This window comes from Sturnira hondurensis, unplaced genomic scaffold (assembly GCF_014824575.4).
Source record: "Sturnira hondurensis isolate 20B ecotype Veracruz unplaced genomic scaffold, ASM1482457v3 Scaffold0009935, whole genome shotgun sequence".
Lineage (NCBI taxonomy): Eukaryota > Metazoa > Chordata > Mammalia > Chiroptera > Phyllostomidae > Sturnira > Sturnira hondurensis.
In genome coordinates, this window is record NW_028082566.1 from 3,013,424 (window position 1) to 3,035,968 (window position 22,545).

The 22,545-nt window shown below is 39.3% G+C and overlaps 1 protein-coding gene and 1 long non-coding RNA gene across 2 annotated transcripts in view; one reads left to right on the plus strand and one right to left on the minus strand.

Annotated features, from left to right (window-relative positions):
• SLC2A13 (solute carrier family 2 member 13) overlaps positions 1 to 16,822 on the plus strand; it is a 282,694-nt gene extending 265,872 nt beyond the window's left edge. The window contains exons 8-10 of the mRNA XM_037058158.1: positions 7,589 to 7,710; positions 7,832 to 7,984; positions 15,581 to 16,822. Coding sequence (XP_036914053.1) covers positions 7,589 to 7,710; positions 7,832 to 7,984; positions 15,581 to 15,807 — 502 coding nt within the window. The 3' untranslated portion in view covers positions 15,808 to 16,822. The remainder of the gene's footprint in view (positions 1 to 7,588; positions 7,711 to 7,831; positions 7,985 to 15,580) is intronic.
• A 2,431-nt stretch (positions 16,823 to 19,253) lies between these two features.
• Positions 19,254 to 20,050, minus strand: LOC118995207 (uncharacterized). Its single transcript, XR_005068227.1, has 2 exons — positions 19,619 to 20,050; positions 19,254 to 19,312 (listed from the first exon to the last, which is right to left on the minus strand). It is a non-coding gene; the product is annotated as an uncharacterized LOC118995207 (long non-coding RNA).
• Between the last annotated feature and the right edge of the window lie 2,495 nt (positions 20,051 to 22,545).

Genomic DNA, 22,545 nt, shown 5'->3' on the forward strand with positions numbered 1-22,545 from the left:
CTCTAGGCACCTCTCCCCCACCGTCCTTGGTTCGTGTGCCATCGGCTCGTAAATTCCAATAAGCCGTTATTAAACCTTCGGGGCACCCATTTTGTTCTGAGGGGGTACCTTAACGATCCCAGTCAAAGCAACTGCCATCCGGTGCCAGGAACTGGAAATGAAGGCATGCACTGACAACACTCTCGGTAAGGAGCCGGCAAGCAGAGCGTGAGCAGTGGGCCCTGTGGAGCAGTCAGTGCAACGCACCAGCATAGCAAGTCCTCCCTCCCCTTTCTCCAGAAATCCTTCAGGGGGGCCCGAAGTTTCGACATCTCCGGGCCGCACTGGAAGAACAGTTGTCTTGGGCTACACATTAAATACAGTGTGACATGTAATCACCAAACAACTCAATGTTTGAAGTAAATTTATGATTCTGGGTTGGGCTGCATTCACAGCCATCCCGAGGGGCCATGGATCAGACACCCCTGTGACATTGTAAACGCCTTTGGAAAGTGGGCCACGTTTCTCAATGATTGCAATTAAACAGAATTTGAAGTTTTGTGTTGTAAACACAAGCGCTATTTTCTCCAACCCCCACCCCCGTATGTGAACACGAAGCAGTTACCTAATTTCATCGTGGCAAATGGCGGGGCACTATAAAAATACACGTGCTCCCTGCGGCAGGACCAGTGGCACCACGTAGTTCCTTTGTTGTTGTTTGGGCTTAAGACTCCTTAGCTATCTGAAGAAGCAACACAAAGTAATAGAAACAAACAGCGCTTTACCCATGAACTCCTTTGGTGTGAGTGTTGAGCAGGCAAGGGAGACCTGCCCCACCTTCCATGGGGGCCGCTGATCTCCAGACATGTTTGCATTAAAGGAAGTACCATGGGTTCCATGGCTGGAACAGGGAACCGACTGTTGATTTGGTCTACGTGCCAGGCGTTAGTCTAGTCATTCTGCGGGTGAAGATCAGTTCTCTCCCTCTGCCAAAACGAGACAGCTTTCGCCTGCTTGTATACGAGCTGCAGCGTCGCCCAGTGCGCAACCCTCTGCGCAGCCTCCGCTATTGTCGTCCGTCCGCTGTTCCTGCTCCAGGACGTGGTGCGGTGGCCCCATCCGAGAGCGTGATGTTTTGTAATCCCAACCCACACACTGATGTCAAAGCATTTGTGTTCTTTCTCTGGAGCGTTATGTTCTCCCACCGGCAGTCACTGAGCCAGGAAAACATGAGGTATTTGGCAATAGCTTCTGGAGTATACGTTTTTATTTTTCCGTTGAGATTTCTACTGTTTATATTTTAAAGGTCAGGTGTGATGTCACAGTCTGAGTCATTAACTGTCTACCTATTGCTGCGTGTGTAGCTCTTCAATTCTGGGCCCGCAGTGCTTTTACGCAGATAAACGTGCGTATGTGCCAGATGGTAAGAAGCTGCATCAGAGCCAGCGCAGAGCCTACCCCAAAATATGCCACTTTCCATCATTCCAACAAGAGACTGTGGAAGGAACTTGAGTCATAATGAATGAGAGTAGTAAATAGAATTGTTCAGTGAATTTTAGTGGTATGATTATTTGTAAGTATTCCCTTCCTAGGAGCCTACCTGTCTGTCTTTTTTGCTTGCCCTTCCCTGGTCTCCCTTTCTCCCCTCTTCTCTCTCCTTCCCTCCCCTTCCCTCTCTCCCCCACTCCCCTTCTATCTTATTTTCTCATTTTAGTATCTTCATAACTCAGAAGACTTTTTGATTGTTTGGAAATGCGGTGGAGGATTATTGATTAGGGAATTTCTAATGCTTTTTTCTACTCACAGTTAAATGCCAATATAAAGACTTCTTTCATCACTCAGTGACCATTCATCTCTACAGAAATACTGTTATGGATTAGTGCCGGGATTTTAAAAAAGAGAGGGGATATAAATTAACTGTTCTTTTGGCAAAACTTTAATAAATTGCTGTCTTTGTGCCAAACAATTAATGCTGTATTTAATCTCTGTAACAAGCCTATTAGGGACTCACATTACAGCTGAGAAGTGGCCAAACCAAAATACAAAACCACGCAGCCTCGTGCTAGGCCCTGTGTCCTTGACCCCTGTGTTCTGCTGCCTGGGATGACAGCCCCGTAGAGACAGAGTCCGTTAGAAGCAAGTCACGGGTCATTCCCACACTCAAGGGGAGAAGCACTGTGCAAGATGACGAATGTCAGGAAGCACAGATCACAGAGGGGCTGCTCCAGTGAGCCTGCCAGGGAGATGTGCAGCCAGTGACACAGACACTCGAGAGCCTGAATTAGGGTGGCAGTGATGCAAAGAGAAGGGCAGACTCAGGTTCCAGAATTATGTCTAGGAAATAGGATTTCTTGCCCATACCTTATCTCGTGGAAACCTCAAAATACCTCTCTGAAGTAGGTGCCCAGAAAATCCTTATTTCACAGAGGAGGACACAGGCTTTAAAAAGTTAAATGCCTATATAAGCACACATTCTAGCTCCAAAGCCAGGGTCTCAGCCTAGATTTGGATGCAGGATATCAGTCCCCAGAGTTCAAAGGCTTAGCCATTTTCCTTTCCTTGGACTTAAAAAGTACAGAGGATTTAAACACAAAAAGGTAACAGAATACTGAATAACTCTGATATTTTAATCCATTTCAACTCAGGGAATGGGGGTGTTAACTAACATAGACATTTCTTCAGTGTCACTATGAAAGTAAGGCATGTGTGCATACACTGCATATGCTAAGCACTCAGTGTGCATTATCACGTGGAGCGTTCCCAACAGCCTATGATGATAATGCTTCTCCCTATTTACAGATCAGGAAACAGGACTGCGTCTGTGCCCACTAAACTCTAGTTTCCACAAATGCAACATCTCTGGTGTCTGGCACATGAATTTCATAGTCATGATTTAAACTCCCAACAGCACCACTCTGTCTCCTGGAGAAGACAGTGCCTTCCATTGTAGCCCTAGTATTTCTGAGGCCACAGCAGGACACTCAGATGTGGATGTTCAGCACATAGCTGAATTCTGCCCGTGGAACTTGAGAACTAGGTCAAGGCTAGAATAACCCATCAAGGAGCATCCATGTGGAGAGTAAAAAGCCTTCAAAAGGAATGAGATCAGTAAGAGAGAAGGTGTAAACCCTAAAATAGAACCTCACAGAACACCTGTATTTAGAAGTTGAGGGGAGGAAGAGGCATTTTTAAAAAGCACTAGAGACATACACATCAGAGATAAGATGGAGATGCAGTTGTAAAAGCAAAGGAAAGAGGAGGGTTGTCAGCGAGATCAACCAGCACAGAGCAATCAAAGAGCCTCGGAATTAAGGCAGGGTAAATGAATGGGAGGATTTGGAGGTCACTGATGACTTTTGGATGAGCAGATTCAAGCAAACAGCCGAAGCACCTGTGTGGACGGGAGGCCTGGGCCGTGAAGGAAAGACTGGGTGGTGAGGATGCAGAGGTCACCAGTGTAAACTCCTCTGTGACTTTGGGCAAGCTGGTAGTGGTAACACAAGCGGGCTGACTGTTTGAACAGGAATGGTCTTGCGTGTTGGAGCCAGAAGGGAAGACTCAAGTAGGGAGAAACTGAAAACAGCCTGTTGAGCAGACAAAAGGAGAGCGAGGACAGGACCAGTAATAGGAAGGGCAGTTCTTAGAAAGGGCAAGAGACATGGTACCATTTGAGGTAGGAGAAGAGTCTGAAGAAAGTACAGAGGTTCAGTACAAAAAAGGAGGACCCTTGAGGTTTTTTAAAGGAGGTAAATTCTTAGTACCTAGAAAGCAGAGGGAAAGATTTCAGTAGAGTAAGAAATATTTTAATTCATTAAGTCAACAGCTGACAAATGTTTATTAAATGCCTACCATGAAATAGGCAGAAAATGTCATAGGGAACACAACAAAGGATAAAAATTCAGAAACATAATTTGGTAGCCAGCCGAGAGAAAACAGCGAGAACCTGCAGCGGAACCCACAGCATGGTTCCATCATTTGGCCCAGCTTCTGCAGAGCAGCTGCTGCAAGAAGTTAATGGTGCAGCACCAGGCTGGGACCTGAAATGGGGAGAATGGCAGACAAGCACGGATTCTTTAGACCAGCCAAGACAATACTGGCATAGTCTAAGCTAAGCAATGAGATGAATGAACACAGAGAAGAGTTAGAATACAAAGACTGTGATTTGGTCCCTGGCTGGGAAGGTCAGTTGGCTGAAGTGTCGTCCTGTACACCGAAAGGCCACGGGTTCGATCCACGGTCAGGGCACAAACCTAAATTGCAAGTTCAGTCCCTAGTCAAGGTGCATGTGGGAGGCAATGGAGCAATGTTTCTCACATCAATGTTTCTATCTCAAAAAAATAAAGTAAAATAAAAATATACCCTCAGGTGAGTATAAAAAAATTCTAAAGACTGTGGTTTGGGTGTAGACCAAGTTGACAGAAATGAGGAAATAAAGTGCTTATAATCAGAAAAGTTTGAGACTTTGAAGTCAAATAGTTCCAAGTCAAGCACTTTATAATATTCCTTCTCTGCAGTTTCTGAGGTTAACTAAGGAACTATGTATGAAGCCAAGACATGGACCAGAAGTAAAAATGAGTGAATGAGAGGGGGTGGAGAAGATGACTGACTAGGCCCCTAAGTCAACAGACAGGTGTGTTCGGGTGGAGGTCATAAACATGGCGACAAGAGTAGGTTTGGATGTCAAGGTTGATGGAGGCAGAACAGTCTAAAAATGACAGTGAGGAATAAGAATGGGGGGCTGATTATGTCTTAAGAATTGGAAGTTCAACTACAGAGTCCATCTAAGACCACAGGAGACTTTGCTTCACCGCAGAACTAGGAGGCAAAGGCAACAGGAAGTGACTGAGAGAAGCAAGGGCGCACAGTGGGAAGGGGAAGAGCTGGTTGCCATCAGATTAAGAATGGTTTCTTTGCCCTCTATCCTATCACTCCTTTACAGGTGACCTTTGTAATCCTTAAAATTACCCATAGGACATCATCCCCATTTTACAAAGAGAAAAAAGTCTGGTTCTGAATGTGAATCTTGTCCTGACTGCAAAATCTGAAGTCTTTCCACCAAACACAGACTCTCTATGGTCTTAAACCATTACTGCAGCTCTTAAGGACTAACTGTGTATCATGTCTGACTTACATGGAATGGGTATGAAACAATGGGTATGAAACAATACATTCTTTTTTATTTTTTAATATAATTGACATACATTAGTTTCAGGTATACATGATTCAATATTCACATATATTTTAAAATAACCATCACCATAGTTACAGTTTTTTTTCTTGTGATGAGAAATTTTAAGCTCTCTTAGCAACCTTCAGAGATGCAGTATGGTATTATCTCCAGACTGCACACTGTACATTGCATCCCCGTGACTTATTTCTGGAAGACTGTACTGTTTGGCCCATTTTACCCACCACCCACCCTCGAAACTTCTAGCCTGTTGTGTGTGTATGAACTCGGTTTTTCTTGGTTTTTGTTTCATTTCAGTATTGCACATTTAAGTGACATCACATGGTATTTGTTTTTTTCTATTGCACTTAGTGTAGTGCCTGTGAGGTCCACCCATGTTGTCATAAGTGGCAAGATGTCCTTTTTATGGAATATTCCAGTACATGTGTATATGCTTTCTTTATCCACTCATCTGTCAATAGCCACCAGGTTGCTTCCATGTCTTGGCTATTTTTTTTAATTTTAATTTTATTTAATTCTTGTTCAAGTACAGTTTTCTGTCTTATATTCCCAGCCCTGCCCCCCTCCAGTGCCCCCCACCTTAGTTATTGTCCATGTGTCCTTTATACTTGTTCATGTGAGTCCTTCCCCTTTTCCCCTGTGATTCTCTCCCCTCTCCCCTCTGGACCCTGTCAGCCTGTTCCGTATTTGAGTGTCATTGGTCATATTTTGCTTGTTTGTTTTGTTTAGATCCCTGTTAACAGTGATATTATATGGTATTTGTACCATATGATATTTGATATCAAATATCATGGTATTTGTATGGTATTTGTCTTTCACTGCCTGGCTTATTTTGCTCAGAATAATGCTTTCCAGGTCCATCCATGATGTTGCAAAGGGTAGGAGCTCCTTCTTCCTTTCTGCAGCATAAAATTCTATTGTGTAAATGTACCACAGCTTTTTGATCCAGTCATTTACTGATGGGCATCTAGGTTGCTTCCAGCTCTTGGCTGTCGTCAATTGTGCTGCTATGGACATCGGTGTGCATAGGTTCTTTTGGATTGGTGTTTCAGGATTCTTAGGATATACTCCTAATAGTGGAATTGCTGGATCAAAAGGCACGTTCATTTTTAGTTTTCTTAGAAAATTCCACACTGTTTTCCATAGTGGTTGTACCAGTCTGCAATCCTACCAACAGTGAACTAGGGTTCCCCTTTCCCAACAACCTCTCCAGCACTTGTTTCTTTGTTTATGATAGCCATTCTGACTGGTGTAAAGTGGTATCTCATTGTGGTTTTAACTGCCATGTCTTGGCTATTTTAAATGTGCTGCAGTGGACTTGGGGGTGCGGTATCTTCTTGAGTTAGTGTTTTTGTTTTCTTTGGATAAATACCCAGAAGTGGATTTGCTGGATCACATAGTTCTAGTTTTAATTTTTTGAGGAATGGTCATTCTGTTTTCCATAGTGGCTGAGCCAATTTACATTCCCACCCACAGTGCACAAGGGTTTCATTTTGTCTACATCCTTGTGGACACTTGTTATTCCTTCTTTCATGCAAAGGTCATATATGCAAAGTGGCTCCCAAATGTCAGAGGAGCAGAAAGGCCACATCACAATGCAGACAAGTCCAGCTTGTCCAGTTTTAATAGGGAACTTAGTCAAGAAAACAGTCTTGGGCAGCAGCAGGACAGAAAATGAGTCCCTGTACTGCTCACCCCCCACACCATGTATGTTCTATCCCTCTAAGAAATGTACCTACATATTCCGAAAGGAATGCAGGGAGGGGTGATGGAGCAGGACAAGGGGACCAGATACTGGGGCTCTGACATCAGGGCAGGTCAGACATTGAGGGTGCCTTGCCCCAGATGAAGGGTTAGTGGTGGTTTGTGATTAACCTGAAACCTTTGTGCGTCCAGAGTCAATGCCAGGGAGAAAGGGGTTGGGCAAGGATTCGGGTTTTGTAGATTAGTTTTTAAATGGAGTCAGCTTTTTAAGATGAAGTCAACTCTACCTACCCACCTGTCTTTTCTATGACAGCCATTCCAACAGGTGTGAGGTGGTATCTCAGAGCGGCTTTGACTTGCATTTCTCTGATGATCAGTGATGTTGAGCATCTTTTCATGTGCCTGCTGGCCATCAGTATGTCTTCTTTTGAAAAATGCATAGTCAGACCCTCTGACTATTTTTAATTGGATTTTTGTTATGAGTTGTATGCAGAGAGTATTTCTAGTGCTTCCACTGAATTATATTCACCTTTAAAAATTCTATATGTTTGCATATCTAATACTGTATGTTTAAATCTTAATTTTTCTTAAAAACATCTTGGGCCCTTTTTTTTAGTGGTGTTAAGGAACTTGCAGCTATGTCCAGATGATCACATTGAATTTCTGCAACTATATCCTAGAACACTCAGTTAATATTTACATTGCATTATGTTTCAGGTGTGAAAATGAAACCAAATTCAAAACAGAAGAAGTATTTTGGGCTTACAATTTCTGCCCTACTCCATACTCTTGGACTGCACTTCTGGGCCTTATTTTATACCTTGTTTTCTTCGCACCTGGTAAACAAACCTTCATTGTTATTGTTGTGTTGATTAAATTGTCTCTTAAAGGAGACAAGCTACTCTTTTTAAAATTCCTTCTATAGTGCTTACCTGAAAATTTTAATTTCATATTTCTCAGGAATGGGACCAATGCCTTGGACTGTGAATTCTGAAATATATCCCCTTTGGGCAAGAAGTACAGGAAATGCATGCTCGTCTGGAATAAATTGGATTTTCAATGTTCTGGTTTCACTGACATTTTTACACACTGCAGAGTACCTTACATATTATGGTAAGAGGATTTTTTTCAAGTATATATTTTTATTTCTCCTACTTTATTTTTAGATACGCTGTCATTTGTGATTGAAAGAGTACATCACTATATTTTTGCTGTTATAATATCCCTGCATGGCTTTCTCGTTCCCCCGAGTTCTTGGACATGCATGGGGGGAGGTAAGAGGAGCTGTCCCTTCCAAAGCAGCCTGCTGCTTGTCCCCCAGGGCTTCCCAGCTCTGCCACCCACCCACTTTCCCAGCCCAGACACCCCCCAGCTGTCTCCCCAGCTGGAAATCTTCATGGCACAGCTTTTAGTTTAGCAAAGGGACAGCACAGAAAATGGGGAAAGGTGTAGGCAGGGAGTCTGGGGCGGAGCTTGAGGGCGCCCCATGGCAGGATGGAGTCACGTCCCGGAGCCGAATCCAAGTGGGGCTGAAAGCAGCCCCTGCCAGTGCCGTGCTGCGAGCTGTGCCTTCCACTGCGTCATCCGTGCTCTCAGGGCAGCGCATGTACATTTCAGTGTCACCGGGACCAGCTCTTACCCTGCCCGAACTGTACCCATGTTGGGAGTGTTCAAGAGAAAATGTGTGAAGACCGTAACTCAGAGCAACAATATTGGGAAGTGGCTGAGTTAGAAAACTTTGGGGAGCTACTTCAAGTCCATTTTTACTAAAGTGAAAAGATTTTCTCTTCAGCAGGAGGATTTCTTCACTGTATGAATTTATAAGCTGTGGTTGGATTCTAAATGATAAGCCTCTGTGGTATGTGGAAGGCCTGCCACTCAGACCATTCTCCGACCCCCTCCCGCATCCCTGCTGCATCCCTGACCACATCTGTGAATTTCCGTTTGCAGGATCAGGTTCAACTGTCCGCTCCCCCACCCCTCCCTACCAGGCCATGAATCCCTTGTGCCCAGGCCAGGACAAGGCCTTGTTCACCATTACACTCCCAGTCCCTCCAGTGCCTCCTAGTCACTCGATGAGTGTTGAGCAGATGAATAATACACAGATGGATTTTGTAGGTAAACGACGAATACAAGAAACACTATAAAATCTATTCCTCCTCTCCTAAACATGCTGAACTGCTGTTTAGTTTTATATAATCTGTATCTAAAGGTTTATGACCTTTATAAAACCCTTCTCTCAGTCACCATTTAGAAATATTAGTACAATAAATATTTACTCATATTTGCTGACTGTTGAGAATGCTTAACATTCAAAACTTAAATGCAGACTGGGATCCTGAGAGAGCACTTTGTGGGGCAAGGGGTGGACCAAATGATAAGTCACGGTAAGACTTTCAATCGCAAACCTCCTTTCTTGAATTGATGCTGCCAGAAAAACAGAAGCAAATGTTAACTAGGGCCTAGCCAGGCTTCTTTCAAAACTACGCAGTTAGAAGAAGCTTTTTGCTTTGCACAAAGTCAGGCTTCTGTCAGGTCGACCGACACACTGGTCCATTAGGGCTACTGCTGGCTAATGGCGGAAGGATACTTCAGTTCAGATTGGTTTGTTCCCTGTTTCTGGATCTACATTTTAATTTGTATGTCATAATTTATGTCGGGTATACATTTCTATTCCTGATTTAATGAATACATACCATAATGGTGTATGTCTATGGAAATACCATGCCTTCTTCCCTCTTTAAAAATTTTTCATAAAACCTCACATTTTGAGTCCTTCTGAAACTACACTGCTCAGTCTTCCTTGGCCCCTACTCAGTGATGTTTATTACTAAAAATTGTTTAAATGTTACCAGAAATCACTTTATGTCCTGTGTGACTAAATAGAAGCCTTAGAGAGCATTACAGTCGGACATGATCTGTGATTCCCCATTTTGTATGATTCCATTAAATACGTGTCTTAATCTGAAACTTGATTTCTATAGAACTCTAATAAAATTGATTTCCTTCAGAATAAAGCTGAGGAATATGTGCACTGTTTAACAATCCTTCCAAACTCAGTACAGACAGATCTTTTTTTCATTTTCATTCCAAGAGGGAATAATTACAGTAGTTACATAATGGACTCGTCTGCTACGTGGAGCAGGTCCCAGCCTCCTGGGCACCGCCCGCCTCTGTGGTTCTCACGCATCTCACCAGTGGAGGCCACGCAGGCACTTCTGGCTTTGCCTGCTTTAGATTCCTCAGATTTTACCGTAGGATCTTTTATCTTAAAGGAACTTCCTTGGTGTTATTTGGTTTTTGGAATCTGGGTCACAAGCCAAAAACTACATGGCTGCTAAGAGTCATCCCCACCATCAAGTTGTTTTAGCACTGACAGATGTGATTAGTTGCTTCTAATTATGTGCTCCTAAATTGTGTGCGATGATGTGTATTTCCTCAACATTGCATTTTATAATGTCAAACTAGGTTTGGTCTCTTACAGGGGTTTTGCAGCCTGATTTAATCTAAAACATTTTATCACCTGCACTTACATGTTCCTGTATTATCATTGTGATTGCCACCCTTTCTTTGTCCCTCTCCATTAAAGATTCCATTTCTGTTCTTAACCTCCACAATTTTGATTATCTGTAATTGGAACACAGGATTTCATCTCCTTTCATTTCTTTCTCAAAATTCCCAGTCTCCAAGAACTAGATTGTCAGGGTCACCCTTTTGATGAAAACATTTCCAATTTATTAGTCAGACTAATCTTGTTCTGCTCTCTAATAGCAACTCTTCTTCCCTTGTCATTCAGTAGAATTTAATCACTTTTTTGAGCAAGTAGCACCCAAACTTCTAATAGGTATGCCCCATACATTATTTCTATCCTTTTTTATTTCAGTATAGTCAATATTATACTAGTTATAGTAGTGTCATGTGTGCAGTAGTGATTGAACATGTTTATATGTTACAGTGTGATCACCCTGCTAATTCTAGTAACCATCTGTCACCATACAACATTACAGTATTATTAACTGTATCTCCCTTCACCGTTCTCCCCTCTCTGTCCCTTCTAGTAACGATTCCTTTGGTCTGCTTCTGTCAGTCTCTTTTTCTTGTGTTTGTCTGGTTTTAGAAACCATATGGTACTTGAATTTCTCTGTTTTACTTATTTCACTTAGCATAATACCCTCTGGCTCCAACAGCAAATGGCAAGATTTCATTATTTTTAATTGCTCTTTAATATTTCAGTGTGTGTGTGTATACCACTTCGTCTTTATCCATTCATCAGTGGACACCTAGATTTCTTCCATGTGACTATTCTAAATAAGACTGCAATGAACATAGGAGTGCATGTATCTTTTCAAATTAATGCTTTGGGTTTCTTCAGATAAATACTCAGCAGTAGAACTGCTGAGCCATATGGTATATCTAATTTTTAGTTTCTGAGGCATCTCCATGCTGTTTTCCATAGTGGCCGCACCAGTTTGCAGTCCCATGAACAGTGGATGAAGGTTCCTTTTCTCCACATTCTTGCCAACACACGTTATTTGTTTACTTTTCGATAACAGCCATTCTGACTGGTGTGCGGTGGCATTTCATTGATTTGCATTTCCCTGATGACTACTCACCTTGAGCATCTTCCCATATGTCTGTTGGCTAGCCACCTTTATGTCTTCTTTGAAGTAGTGCCTTCGTATGGCCTCTGTTCAATTATTGATCAGATTGTTTTTTACGATTCATATAAGTGACTTATATTTTTTTGGATAGCAACTTCTTACTGGATATATCATTTGCAAATATATTCTTCCACTCAGTAGGTTGTCTTTTTGTTTTGTTCATGGTTTTTCACTATGCAGAAAACTAGTTTTTAGAAGTCCCATTTGTTTATTTTTGCTTTTGTTTCCCTTCCTCAGAGGTACATATCCAAAATGATATTACTCAGAATACTATCAAATAGTTTACAACTTACGCATTCTCCTAGGAGTTTTATCGTTTCCTACATTAAGCTTAAAATTTTCACCCATTTTGAGTTCACTGTTGTATGTGGTGTAACAGTGGTCCAGATTAATGTTTTTACATGTTATCTGTCCAGTTTTCCCAAAATCACTTGTTGAAGAGACTATCATTACTATATGCTTATGTCATTTGTCATAAATTAGTTCACTATAAAAGAGAGAGTTATTTCCAGGCTGTCTATTCTGTTCCATTGATTCACATGTTTGTTTTTATGTCAGTACCATGCTGTTTTATTATAGCTTTGTAATATAGTTTGAAATCAGGGAATGTTATACCTCTAGCTTTGCTGTTCTTTTTCAAGATTGCTTTGGTTATTTGTGGTCTTTTGTGGTTCCGTATAAATTTTAGGATTATTTGTTCTAGCTCTGAAATAAATGTCATTGGTATTTTGATAGAACTTGCATTGAATCTGTAGATTGCTTTGGGTCATATGGTCATTTTAACAATGTTAATCCTTTGAGTCCATGAGCACAGTATAGCCTTCCATTTATTTGTGTCCTCTTCAATGTCTTACAATTTTTCTATACACAAATAACGAACAGTCAGAATGAAAAATAAGAAAACAGTCCCATTTATAATTACATTAAAAAGAATAAAATACCTAAGAATAAATTCAACCAAGGAGGTCAAAGACTTGTACTCTGAAAACTATAAGATACTGAATAAAGAAACTGAAGAGGTCAAAAATAAATAGAAGGATACACTGTGGTCATGGATAGGCAGAATTAACATCATTAAAATGTTTATCCTACCTAGCCCTGGCTGGTGTAGCTCAGTGGATTGAGCGCGGGCTGGTGAACCAGAGTATCGTGGTTCGATTCCCGGCCAGGGCACATGCCTGGGTTGCGGGCCAGTTCCCAGCAGGGGACCCATGGGAGGCAACCATGCATTGATGTTTCTCTCCCTCTCTCCTTCCCTTCCCCTCTAAAAATGAATAAATAAAATCTTTAAAAAAATGTTTATCCTACCTAAACAATCTTCATATTCAATGCAATCCCTATCAAAATGCCAATGGCATTTTTCCCAGAGCTAGAACAAATAATCCTAAAGTTAATATGGACCACAAGCGGCCCCAAATAGCTAAAGCAATCTTGAGAAAGAAGAACAAAGCTGTAGGCAACATGCTACCTGATATCAAACTATACAACAAGTCTCAAGTAATCAAAATGGCATGGTAGTGATATAAAAATAGACACATAGATCAATGGAACAAAATAGAAAACGTAGGAAAAAAAACCCATGCTTAGAGTCAATTAATCAGTGACAAAGTAGGCAACAATATGCAATGGGATAAAGACAGCTTCTTCAACAAATGGAAATGGGAAAACTGGACAGACATATGTAAGAAAAAGAAACTGGATCGTAGTCTTACAAGAATAAACTCAAATGGATTAAAGATTTAAGTATATGAACCAAAACTATAAAATTCCTAAAATAAAACACAAGCAGTAAACTCGGTGACATTGCTCTTAGCATGATATGCTCTCAGCATATCTTTTGGATCTGCCCCCTCAGGCAAGGTAAAATAAAAAATAAACAACTGGGGCTACATTAAACTAAAAAGCTTTTGTAGTCAAGGAAACCATCAACAAAATGAATAGGCAAAGATACTTGCCAAGGATACATCCTACATGGGGTTAACATCCAAAATATATAAGGAATTCATACCCCACAAAAAAGAAACAATACCTGAAAAACGGAGGACTGGAACAGACATTCCTCCAAAGAGAACATGCAGGTGGCAGAAAGGCACAGGAAAAACTCCATGTCGCGAATCATCAGGGGTTTCAAATTAAAATGACAATGAGCTATCACCTCGTACCTTTCAGAATGGCTGTCATCAATTACACAACAACGTGTCGGTGAGGACGTGGGAAAACAGAACCCTCATACACTGCTGGCAGAACTGTGAAGTGGTACTGCCACTGTGGACAACAGTGTGCAGTTCCTCGAAAAAAATTAAAATAGGACTCCCTTATGACCCCACAATTGGACTTCACTGCAGCATTATTTACTAGAGCCATGACATGTACTATTACTTAGCTATAAAAAATAATGAAATTTTGCCATTTATCACACCATGGATAGACCTAGAGGGTACTATGCTAACTGAAATAAATGCCAGACAGAAAAAGAAAAATGCCATATGATTTCACCTCTTTGTGGAACATAAAAAACAAAATAAATGAACAAAACAGAAAAAGACTCTCAGATTCAGAGAACAAGTTATGTTTGCCAGACTGGAGTGGGGTGGACAGATAGGTAAAAAGAAGTGGAGGGATTAAGAAGTACAAATTGGTAGTTATAAAAAGTCATGGGAATGTAAAGTACAGCACAGAGAAGGTAATCAATAATATTGTAATACTTATGCATGGTGTCACTAGGGTACTGGACTTAATGGGTTGAATACTCCATAAGTTGTATAAATGTCTGATCACTATGTTATATAGTTGAAATTAATATCAACTGAAGTGGAATATTTTTAAAAACTTTTAATTACAACACTAGAAAAAAATTTTAATGAAAGAATAACATTTATGTCAGATGCTATTAAGTGCTACGAACCCCAAAAGTAGACTCTAATAGTCTAAGAGCAGGAACAAGGATGCTATGCAGTGGTACAGATAGAAAGTAGATCTGATGGGATTTCCTAACAGATTGGATATTGGAGGGGAGAGGAAGGAAAAAGTCAAGGTGGACTCCCAGACTTTGGGCACGAGAGACTGGAAGGACAGAGTTGTCATGTACTCCATTCAGTCAGGAAATCAGCAATGTCATTTTATGTCATTGTGGAAATACAAGATAAATGAGAATGAGATTTCTTCCTGAAGAGTATCTCCACTCTAGCAGGCAAGACAGACAAATACATGCACATAATTATGACACTTCGTGGTTATTACTGTAGGGGCCTCAGCAAAGCACTAGGAAAGCACCTAGGAGAGAAGCAGTTCTCTCCAGCCCAGGGAGTGAGGGGAGACTTAATAAAGCACAAGTTATACATGAGCCTGTTCTAGCCTTCTTCTTGAGTTCAGCATTTCATGACTTTAGAAAACTAAATTGCATTATATTCACAAGGTTAGAACAATTAGAGTTACCAGGCTGGAGGTAACTTTTTGGTTCCATTTCAGACCACAGTTATGCATGATTAACCAGAAAGAATAGTCAAAATTAAGTACTCTTTCCAGTCTAGGCATATAGACACACACACAGCAGAGTCTCAAATAACTTCATTGTGTTCAACATGGTTTTGTTAGAACACTGATGAAATGCCATATGAACTTAATTTTCACTTACATCAATTAGCTGATGGTAAAATGGGTTTTGTTACACAGTTAACCATTGAACAACACAATTTGACCTGCACAGTTCCACTTACACAGATTTTTTTTCAATAAATACAGTACTATAAATGTGTTGTCTTTTCCTTATAATTTTCTTAATCTTTTTTGTAGCCCTCTTTTTGTAAGGATACAATAGACAATACATAGAACATACAAGACATGTGGTAATCCACTACGTTAATGGTAAAGCTTCCAGTCAACACTAGGCTATCAGTGAAGTTTGGGGGAGGCTCAGGTGACATGAACAGGGAGCAGGAGCTCCTCACCCCCATGCTGTTCAAGAATCAACCACACGTCGTTTCACCTCAGTCTCAGGGACCTACCCATGACGCTCAGTGAGGACTCACTGTCATTACCTTCCCCTCAGGGGCCTTCTTCCTGTATGCCGGATTCGCTGCTGTAGGACTCCTCTTCATCTACGGCTGCCTTCCTGAGACCAAAGGGAAAAAACTGGAGGAAATCGAATCACTCTTTGACAACAGGCTATGTACCTGTGGCGCTTCAGATTCGGACGAAGGGAGATACATCGAATATATTCGGGTAAAGGGGAGTAACTACCATCTTTCTGACAACGATGCTTCTGATGTGGAGTAATTTTCAACTGCTGGTATCTGTAGTTATTTTTAAAACCTTGGGAGAAAAGAGCAGCATTTGGCGACCTCACTGCCCTGCTTCTTCTAATCTGGTTCTTTCCACAGTCTAGTTTTGAATGACTTCATATTCTAGAATCTTTGATTAGGAGGAAGATAACCACCATGTTGACATTTTTTTCATAAGCAGTAACGTAAATATATATATCTGTATATATTTACAGAGCTTTTAAAATAAGAATCATGGAACAAATTGTGTAATTCCTTCCTGAGATAGTCTAAAATGAATATTGTATCCAGTGACTTCCGTGGTATCCATTTATCCTAAAACCATAGATAACCATTAGTGGCAACTGAGTCGCTGCCACTCTGCATCACATTTGTATGATACATGATTGATTCTAGGATATGGACTAAGGGTTGTTGTCTATCAAAACATGGCCCATTGGCCCTAAATTTTCCTAAGGACAAGTCTCGTATCTGTGATCAGCTGTTAGAAAGTAAATGCCATTTAAGCTTTCAACAAATTAAAAAGTGCCTCCTACAAGGGCACAGCTGTCTTATCTCCTTTGAATTCCACATTTTGGTTTCTCTCTCCAGTTCTGATCTTGAGAGTTCTTCAGAAACTGACTCTGCACAGAATCTTTTGAACATGATGAAAAGCAGGTCTTTTAGGGTATATTTTCATACATATTTTTTGCATCAGTGATAAGTGTACATTTGCACAGATAAGCTAGCAAGTTTTGATAAGTATATTTTATTGCTAGAAAGAGAAAAGATTTTTATGGATCCCTAACTGAGTTAGTCCCTTAGGTAGGCAACTATAAATAAAAATAGCGCTAGGTCTCCACCTGCATTTCAGGGTCAGTTTCTGTTCCTGCCAAAACCACCTGATACTCACCAGGCCTTTGCTCACCAACTTCTTCAGTCCTACTATTTGTGCCTTCATTTGTGTTCTATAAATAGCTGGTAGCAGACCACTCTCCCCTCTTTCATTCAGATATCTCTGGAACAAAAAAGGCAGGAAATCAGTGACCAAAAATCCTGCTGCTGCATTTAATTAAATAGTAGGACTTGTTTTTAACTTACTTTAACTTTTTATTACTGTATCTTGCTGTGTATAATGCACTCCTATATATAATGCACACCCATGTTTTGGGCCCAAACTCTAAGGAAAAAAACTTCTCATTTTAATTTTTTAATTCAATTTTTTATATTTATATTTAGAAACAAAACTGATTATCGTATTCCAGGGTATTATTTTGCATACAGATGTCATTATTGCTTTCTCGAGTTATGCTTTTAACACATAAGCATAGATAAAGCAATTAAAAAGCATTTATACAGATATAGAATTAGGGCTACCCATATAAGGCACGTCCTTATATTTCCCTCAAAAATTTGGGTAAAAAGGTGTGCATTATATGGCAAAATATGGTAATCTTCCTAAAAAAATTGTCTCATTGTTTACTTAACAGTACTTGACTTATGTTCCCTTGAGACCATGAACTGGTTTTCATTTTGCACATCCTTTCTCAATTTACATGAAAAGTTACTCCGCACACTCCCCGCACCAAAAAAAATACATAGATTTGTCATGGGTGTTTCCTCTTACTCATGCTTAGCTTTATTTTTTTTTCCTTCTTATCTAAAAATTGGGATTTTCCTATTGGAACAGATTAATGGTTCTCACATAACACATGTCTCAAGAAATGTTGACTTTCTGCATTTCTGTAATGTCTTTTCAAAGTACTTGTTTTTTTGTGTTCCTTCATCACTGAACTCTAATCTTTGCTCTTATATTAAAGAACTATTTAGTATGTACAAAATTACCTGCTAGTCCCAATGAAATGACCAGTGACTCTTCTGTGGACAGTTAGGAATGAGTAAGTTTGATGCATTTTAACATGGCTCTAAACATCTAATAAGGCACACTTAGGAGTGACAAGGTGGCTCTCTCTAAATTCACTCTGTTTCTGCCAATCCCTAGGGTGTTTGCTAATTCTAAGTGTGGTTTGCTCCCGTCACAATGTCAAAGCCGAGGCAGCTTGTTCTCTAGTCCCCCAGGCTTCGATAAGTGCTCTTACGGCACTTTACTGGACAAACAAATGTTCTCCTCTGATCATCGCAAATTATAAAAGATTTTATTTAACAGTGTGTTTTTTTTCTTTGAATTAGGTGCTTTGACCATTGATTTTAAGGGGATATTAATATTAATTTGCCCCATAAAAGTTGATGTGATTTCATAGAGAAAATTAGTATTATCTTACTATTTCTCATCTGTGTAATACTTCACACCGGTGAAGTAGGAAAGGAGCTATTGTGTGTTAAAATCAAAATATGACAGGAAGGAGGAGTATTCAGAACAAGGAAATACTCAAAGAATTATTCTGATTTATCTAAGCAATTGTCTTAGTTCTCCTGATTATAAATATACACAGCATTAACTCAGCGGGACTGAAGGCACGGTCACTTTATTAAAGGAGAAACTCGACTCATTATTTTGTAGAGCAGAACATGGCCTGTTCTCCCTGACATAAGCAAATGGTGTTTTCAACTTTATATCCCAAAATGCACATAGTAACAGGGAAAATTAGCCACAGTTCTCCTCTATTCTCCTCAACCCTTTCTTTAAAGGACTATATGTTATTTATATAGTGATCAAGATAATATTCCATATCTTTGAAGTACAGAGAGGCACAGTATAAGAATTATTTATAATTTTTTAAAAACAAAGTAACTACTTGAAATGCAACCTTATACAATTAGGTATTATTTTTAGATTCGGTGAATATTTATAGTATATAAAAATTTAATGTTTAAATTTTGAAGGTTTTTAATGTTATGCACCTTTTAAGTTATTAGCTCTTTAGCTACCTTCAACTTAAAAACATTCCATTTGAAATATCAAATCTATATATTTAAGATAATTAATATATGGTGGTACTTAACCTACCATATTAAAATGCATTAAACATCATGCTTTTAACTAAAATTATGGGTTTGATTCTAAACATGCTGCAAATTCAATAAATATATATTAAGTTTTAGAAAAATACAGTGAAGAAAGCCCTATTGAGGCTTATGAGCTGGCTGGCTGACGTATCTGCACTACACTTGAGAATATAACTTTTCATCGTCATCTGAACACGTAAGTCTGAAGGTGATGTCAGATAAGGATTCGGTATCAACATTCTTCTTCAACATAAGCATTCCTGATAATTTTGATTATTACACTTGAGTCAATAATTGTCCAACACATGATGTTTAATGTACATGTAAGAGAACTAAATTCAAACTAGGTTTAAAAGGCTTGAAATTTTGTTCCCAATGATTTGTAGTAGTTAGTTCGCTGATGGAAAATGCTATAAGAATAATGCTATCAAGTGCTTTCCCATAACCTTATTTTACCACTGAACAAAATTTAAGTATATGAATCAATATGTTTTGGAGTTATGCACTCTAAAATGGAAAATCCATGAAAGCAAAGAATTCAGAAATAATTTACTCTAAAATCATTTATGCAGAGGAAGAATGAACAGGAAAAATACAGGCTGACAACCTACCCTTTTTCTTTTTCCTCAGTAAGTAAAACTGAATGTATGTATTATAGTAATCCCTGGATCCTGGGGGAAGATACTGTAGAAAATGCTATCTATATGTTATGTCAGGAAATCTCACAGTGCAATGGCATTCATATAAATACTGTTACAGTAACGGGACTGGAAGGATTGTCTTCATTTTATTATAATCAGTTTTTTTTTTAACCTTCTACTTACAAAATCTCAAATTATATTAAGCATCCAATAACTGACAGTTGTTGTAACAAGTTTTCAATTACGAAATTCCGATCTTTTCACTAACAACAAATACAAGAAGGACATGCCAGGCCAGGAGCAGAGTATAATACAACCTTTAGAGCAAAGTGTATTAAACTGTGGATAAAATTTACAGCTCAAGTGTAAGTGCTGCCTATAAAAAGACTCAAAATTGTTCTGTGGATTAATTTTAACGTCCTGTTTTCTGTCACTTTCTATTAATTTTCTTAGCCTCCTATATAGTACAGTTAAGCTAACTGTTGAGGTGATTCTGGTTGTAGCAGTGATCAGTGGTCAGTGTATTCCATCCTGGGTGGGCAGTATTGCTGCTGTTTTCTAGAAGTAGCAATCATTTAAACATGCCAAGAGGCTAACCGCTACCAACTCTTCTATGTTGTCCCTCAGAGAAGGAAATTTTTGTGTGCCAATTATCATCACAGAGATATTTTATAAGAGTGTTAATCATGTTCAAAAGTACACGAAAGAAATTCATCCTAATTTGCTTGTGAGTGTAAAACAACATAACTCCTACAAATCTTTACTTTGTGTGTATAAAACAGTCTATTGTATTTGAGTGATTTGGTCTATGGAATGTTAAATAAATACCTATCTTCATTTAGCAGTAATATTCAAAATTTTATTTTAGACAGTTAAATTTATGTGTTTGATTTTGTCATATCAATATATATATGAGAAAAAGAAATGCAGCATACAAGTAAAGGTAAAAACCAGTATTTTGTAAGGTTTTAAAATTTTAGCAAATTTTAAGAATATTCAAATGTTATCCCATCTCAATTAAAACATTAAAAAAGATGAGATTTAACTCTAGCCAAAGTAGAAATTTATATTTATCTGTCCAAGCTGGTTCCTAGCAGTTTTTGGATTTTATCTCACTTTATGTTATAATATCTTTTATTTATAATGTTCAAATTTCTATTTGGAAGCTCTAATGTATATCTAGATTAAATCAAGAGTTTTATGCTTTTTAAATGTTTTCAAATGTATATTTTAATTTCTGAGTGCATGTTATACAGTGTTTAATATTCATGTCTTGGCAAATCCAATAGAAATATTTATTCCTACATGTGACATATGGAATATCTCTTAAAAATTATGACTATGTATCATTTCCTTCAAAGTCATTTAATTCTAGCCTATAGCTGTATCAAAAGTATTGTATATTTTATGGAAATTTAGTGATGTGTATGTAAATGTTTTTTAAGTTATTTTATCGAAGTTCAATCTTTACATAAAATTTAAATGTTTTTTTAAAAAAATGTGTCAGTGCCAGAACTGTAAATGAAAATAACTAAATAAAAGTTAAGACAATTCATTACTCATTTATCTTCCCTGCACTTCTGTATTTTCTCTAATTCTCTTCCTTAGATTTTAGGCTCTAGGCTCCACAGTAAAAACATTACGAGGAAGTATTTATGCAATCCCATCATTTTAATCTTACTTTACACTTATTTCAATCGTGTGTAAATACATCTTTAAAGGTATTTCATAATACCTAAAAATTGTCCCAAGGAACTATTGTAAATAGTAACTACAGGATTTTAAAATGAATTATTTAGGAAACCATGAAATATTATTTCTGGTTGTTGTCAGAACCAGATGTAAATATGAACCGTTGTGTCAGATTGACAAAAATTATTCTTGGCTGCTGCTTTGTAAATGAGAACAGATTACCTGCTGGAGGGCCAGGCAGCTGACAGTCCTTTGGGCACTCTACTGCTCTCTGCTGCCATTCCTCCCCAGCCGTAACTTTTATTAGTAAGCATTATATTATTGTTTGATCTGGGTCACTACTCAACTTACCTCCACAGTCAGGGTGTGCCATCCTGAGCCCAGCTGCAGAAAGAGCCCAAGCAGATCCTTTGAGGACATCAGATCCACTGTCATTCAGAGGCTTACGGTGGCGCTGCAACTTAACCGAGGAATCTTGACAATCCCATAAATTATGCATAAAGTGTCCACTCACCTGGACAAGTGAGTAGTGCCGTACATGTCTGAATCAGGGGTCAGAAACGTCTGCATTTAATTGTCCAATCTCGCGTGGTAAACGCCGTCCTTTTGTCAACACTAAAATTTATTTTGGCGACTTGCCCATGATCACACACTAGGAAGTGGCACAAAACTCCTTTCTGCAATGACTGTTCCAACAGTCTTCCTCTTGGTCCTTGTTGGGAATGTCTTGTCAAATCCAGGCAGAAAGATTTAAAAGACAGGGACACTGGAAATCCCGTGTTATTACTGAAGAGTGTGCACAAGTGAATCACATACCTCATTTTAAACTGGACTATAGACACACATCCTGAAAACCTTTGATTTGGGATTCTTTTCCAAATATGAAGCTGTCTACAGTACATTGTTCAAGAGATCAGAGTGAAAGCAGATTGTCTAGGTTTGAATCCCAGCTTTCAACATGCTGCCTGATAACCTAAACAGCCCTGGGTTACTCTGCCTCACTTCCTTGTCTATGAAGTGAAGATGTTGTTACTGTCGTCTGTGTGCTGGGGGTCACACCCATCAATCATGTAAAGCACTTAATGCAATGACATGAAGTGCTGGATGAGTGTGTTGCCTCCTCTTCATATCGTCATCCATAAGCCATCCCCGATGCTGCTAAGGTTATGATGTCCAAAGTACAAGCATTGTGATTATAAATTCCCTTCCTGGGAACAACTGCTACGGACAGGGCCTCTTTGGCCTACGCCACGCAGGCTGTGTGACTGCAGCAGCCACGCGCCCTGCCGTCCAGAACAGTCGGAGCTGCTCCGGATGATGTCCCTCTGTCTTTCTCCGTCTTTCCCATGAATATCGTCCTGACTGGCACTGTTGGTAAAACATTCCCACAGTCTCTAGATGAACAGAATTTAATATACAATTTGTATTCGTGCAATATCTCAGTCGGCAAAAAT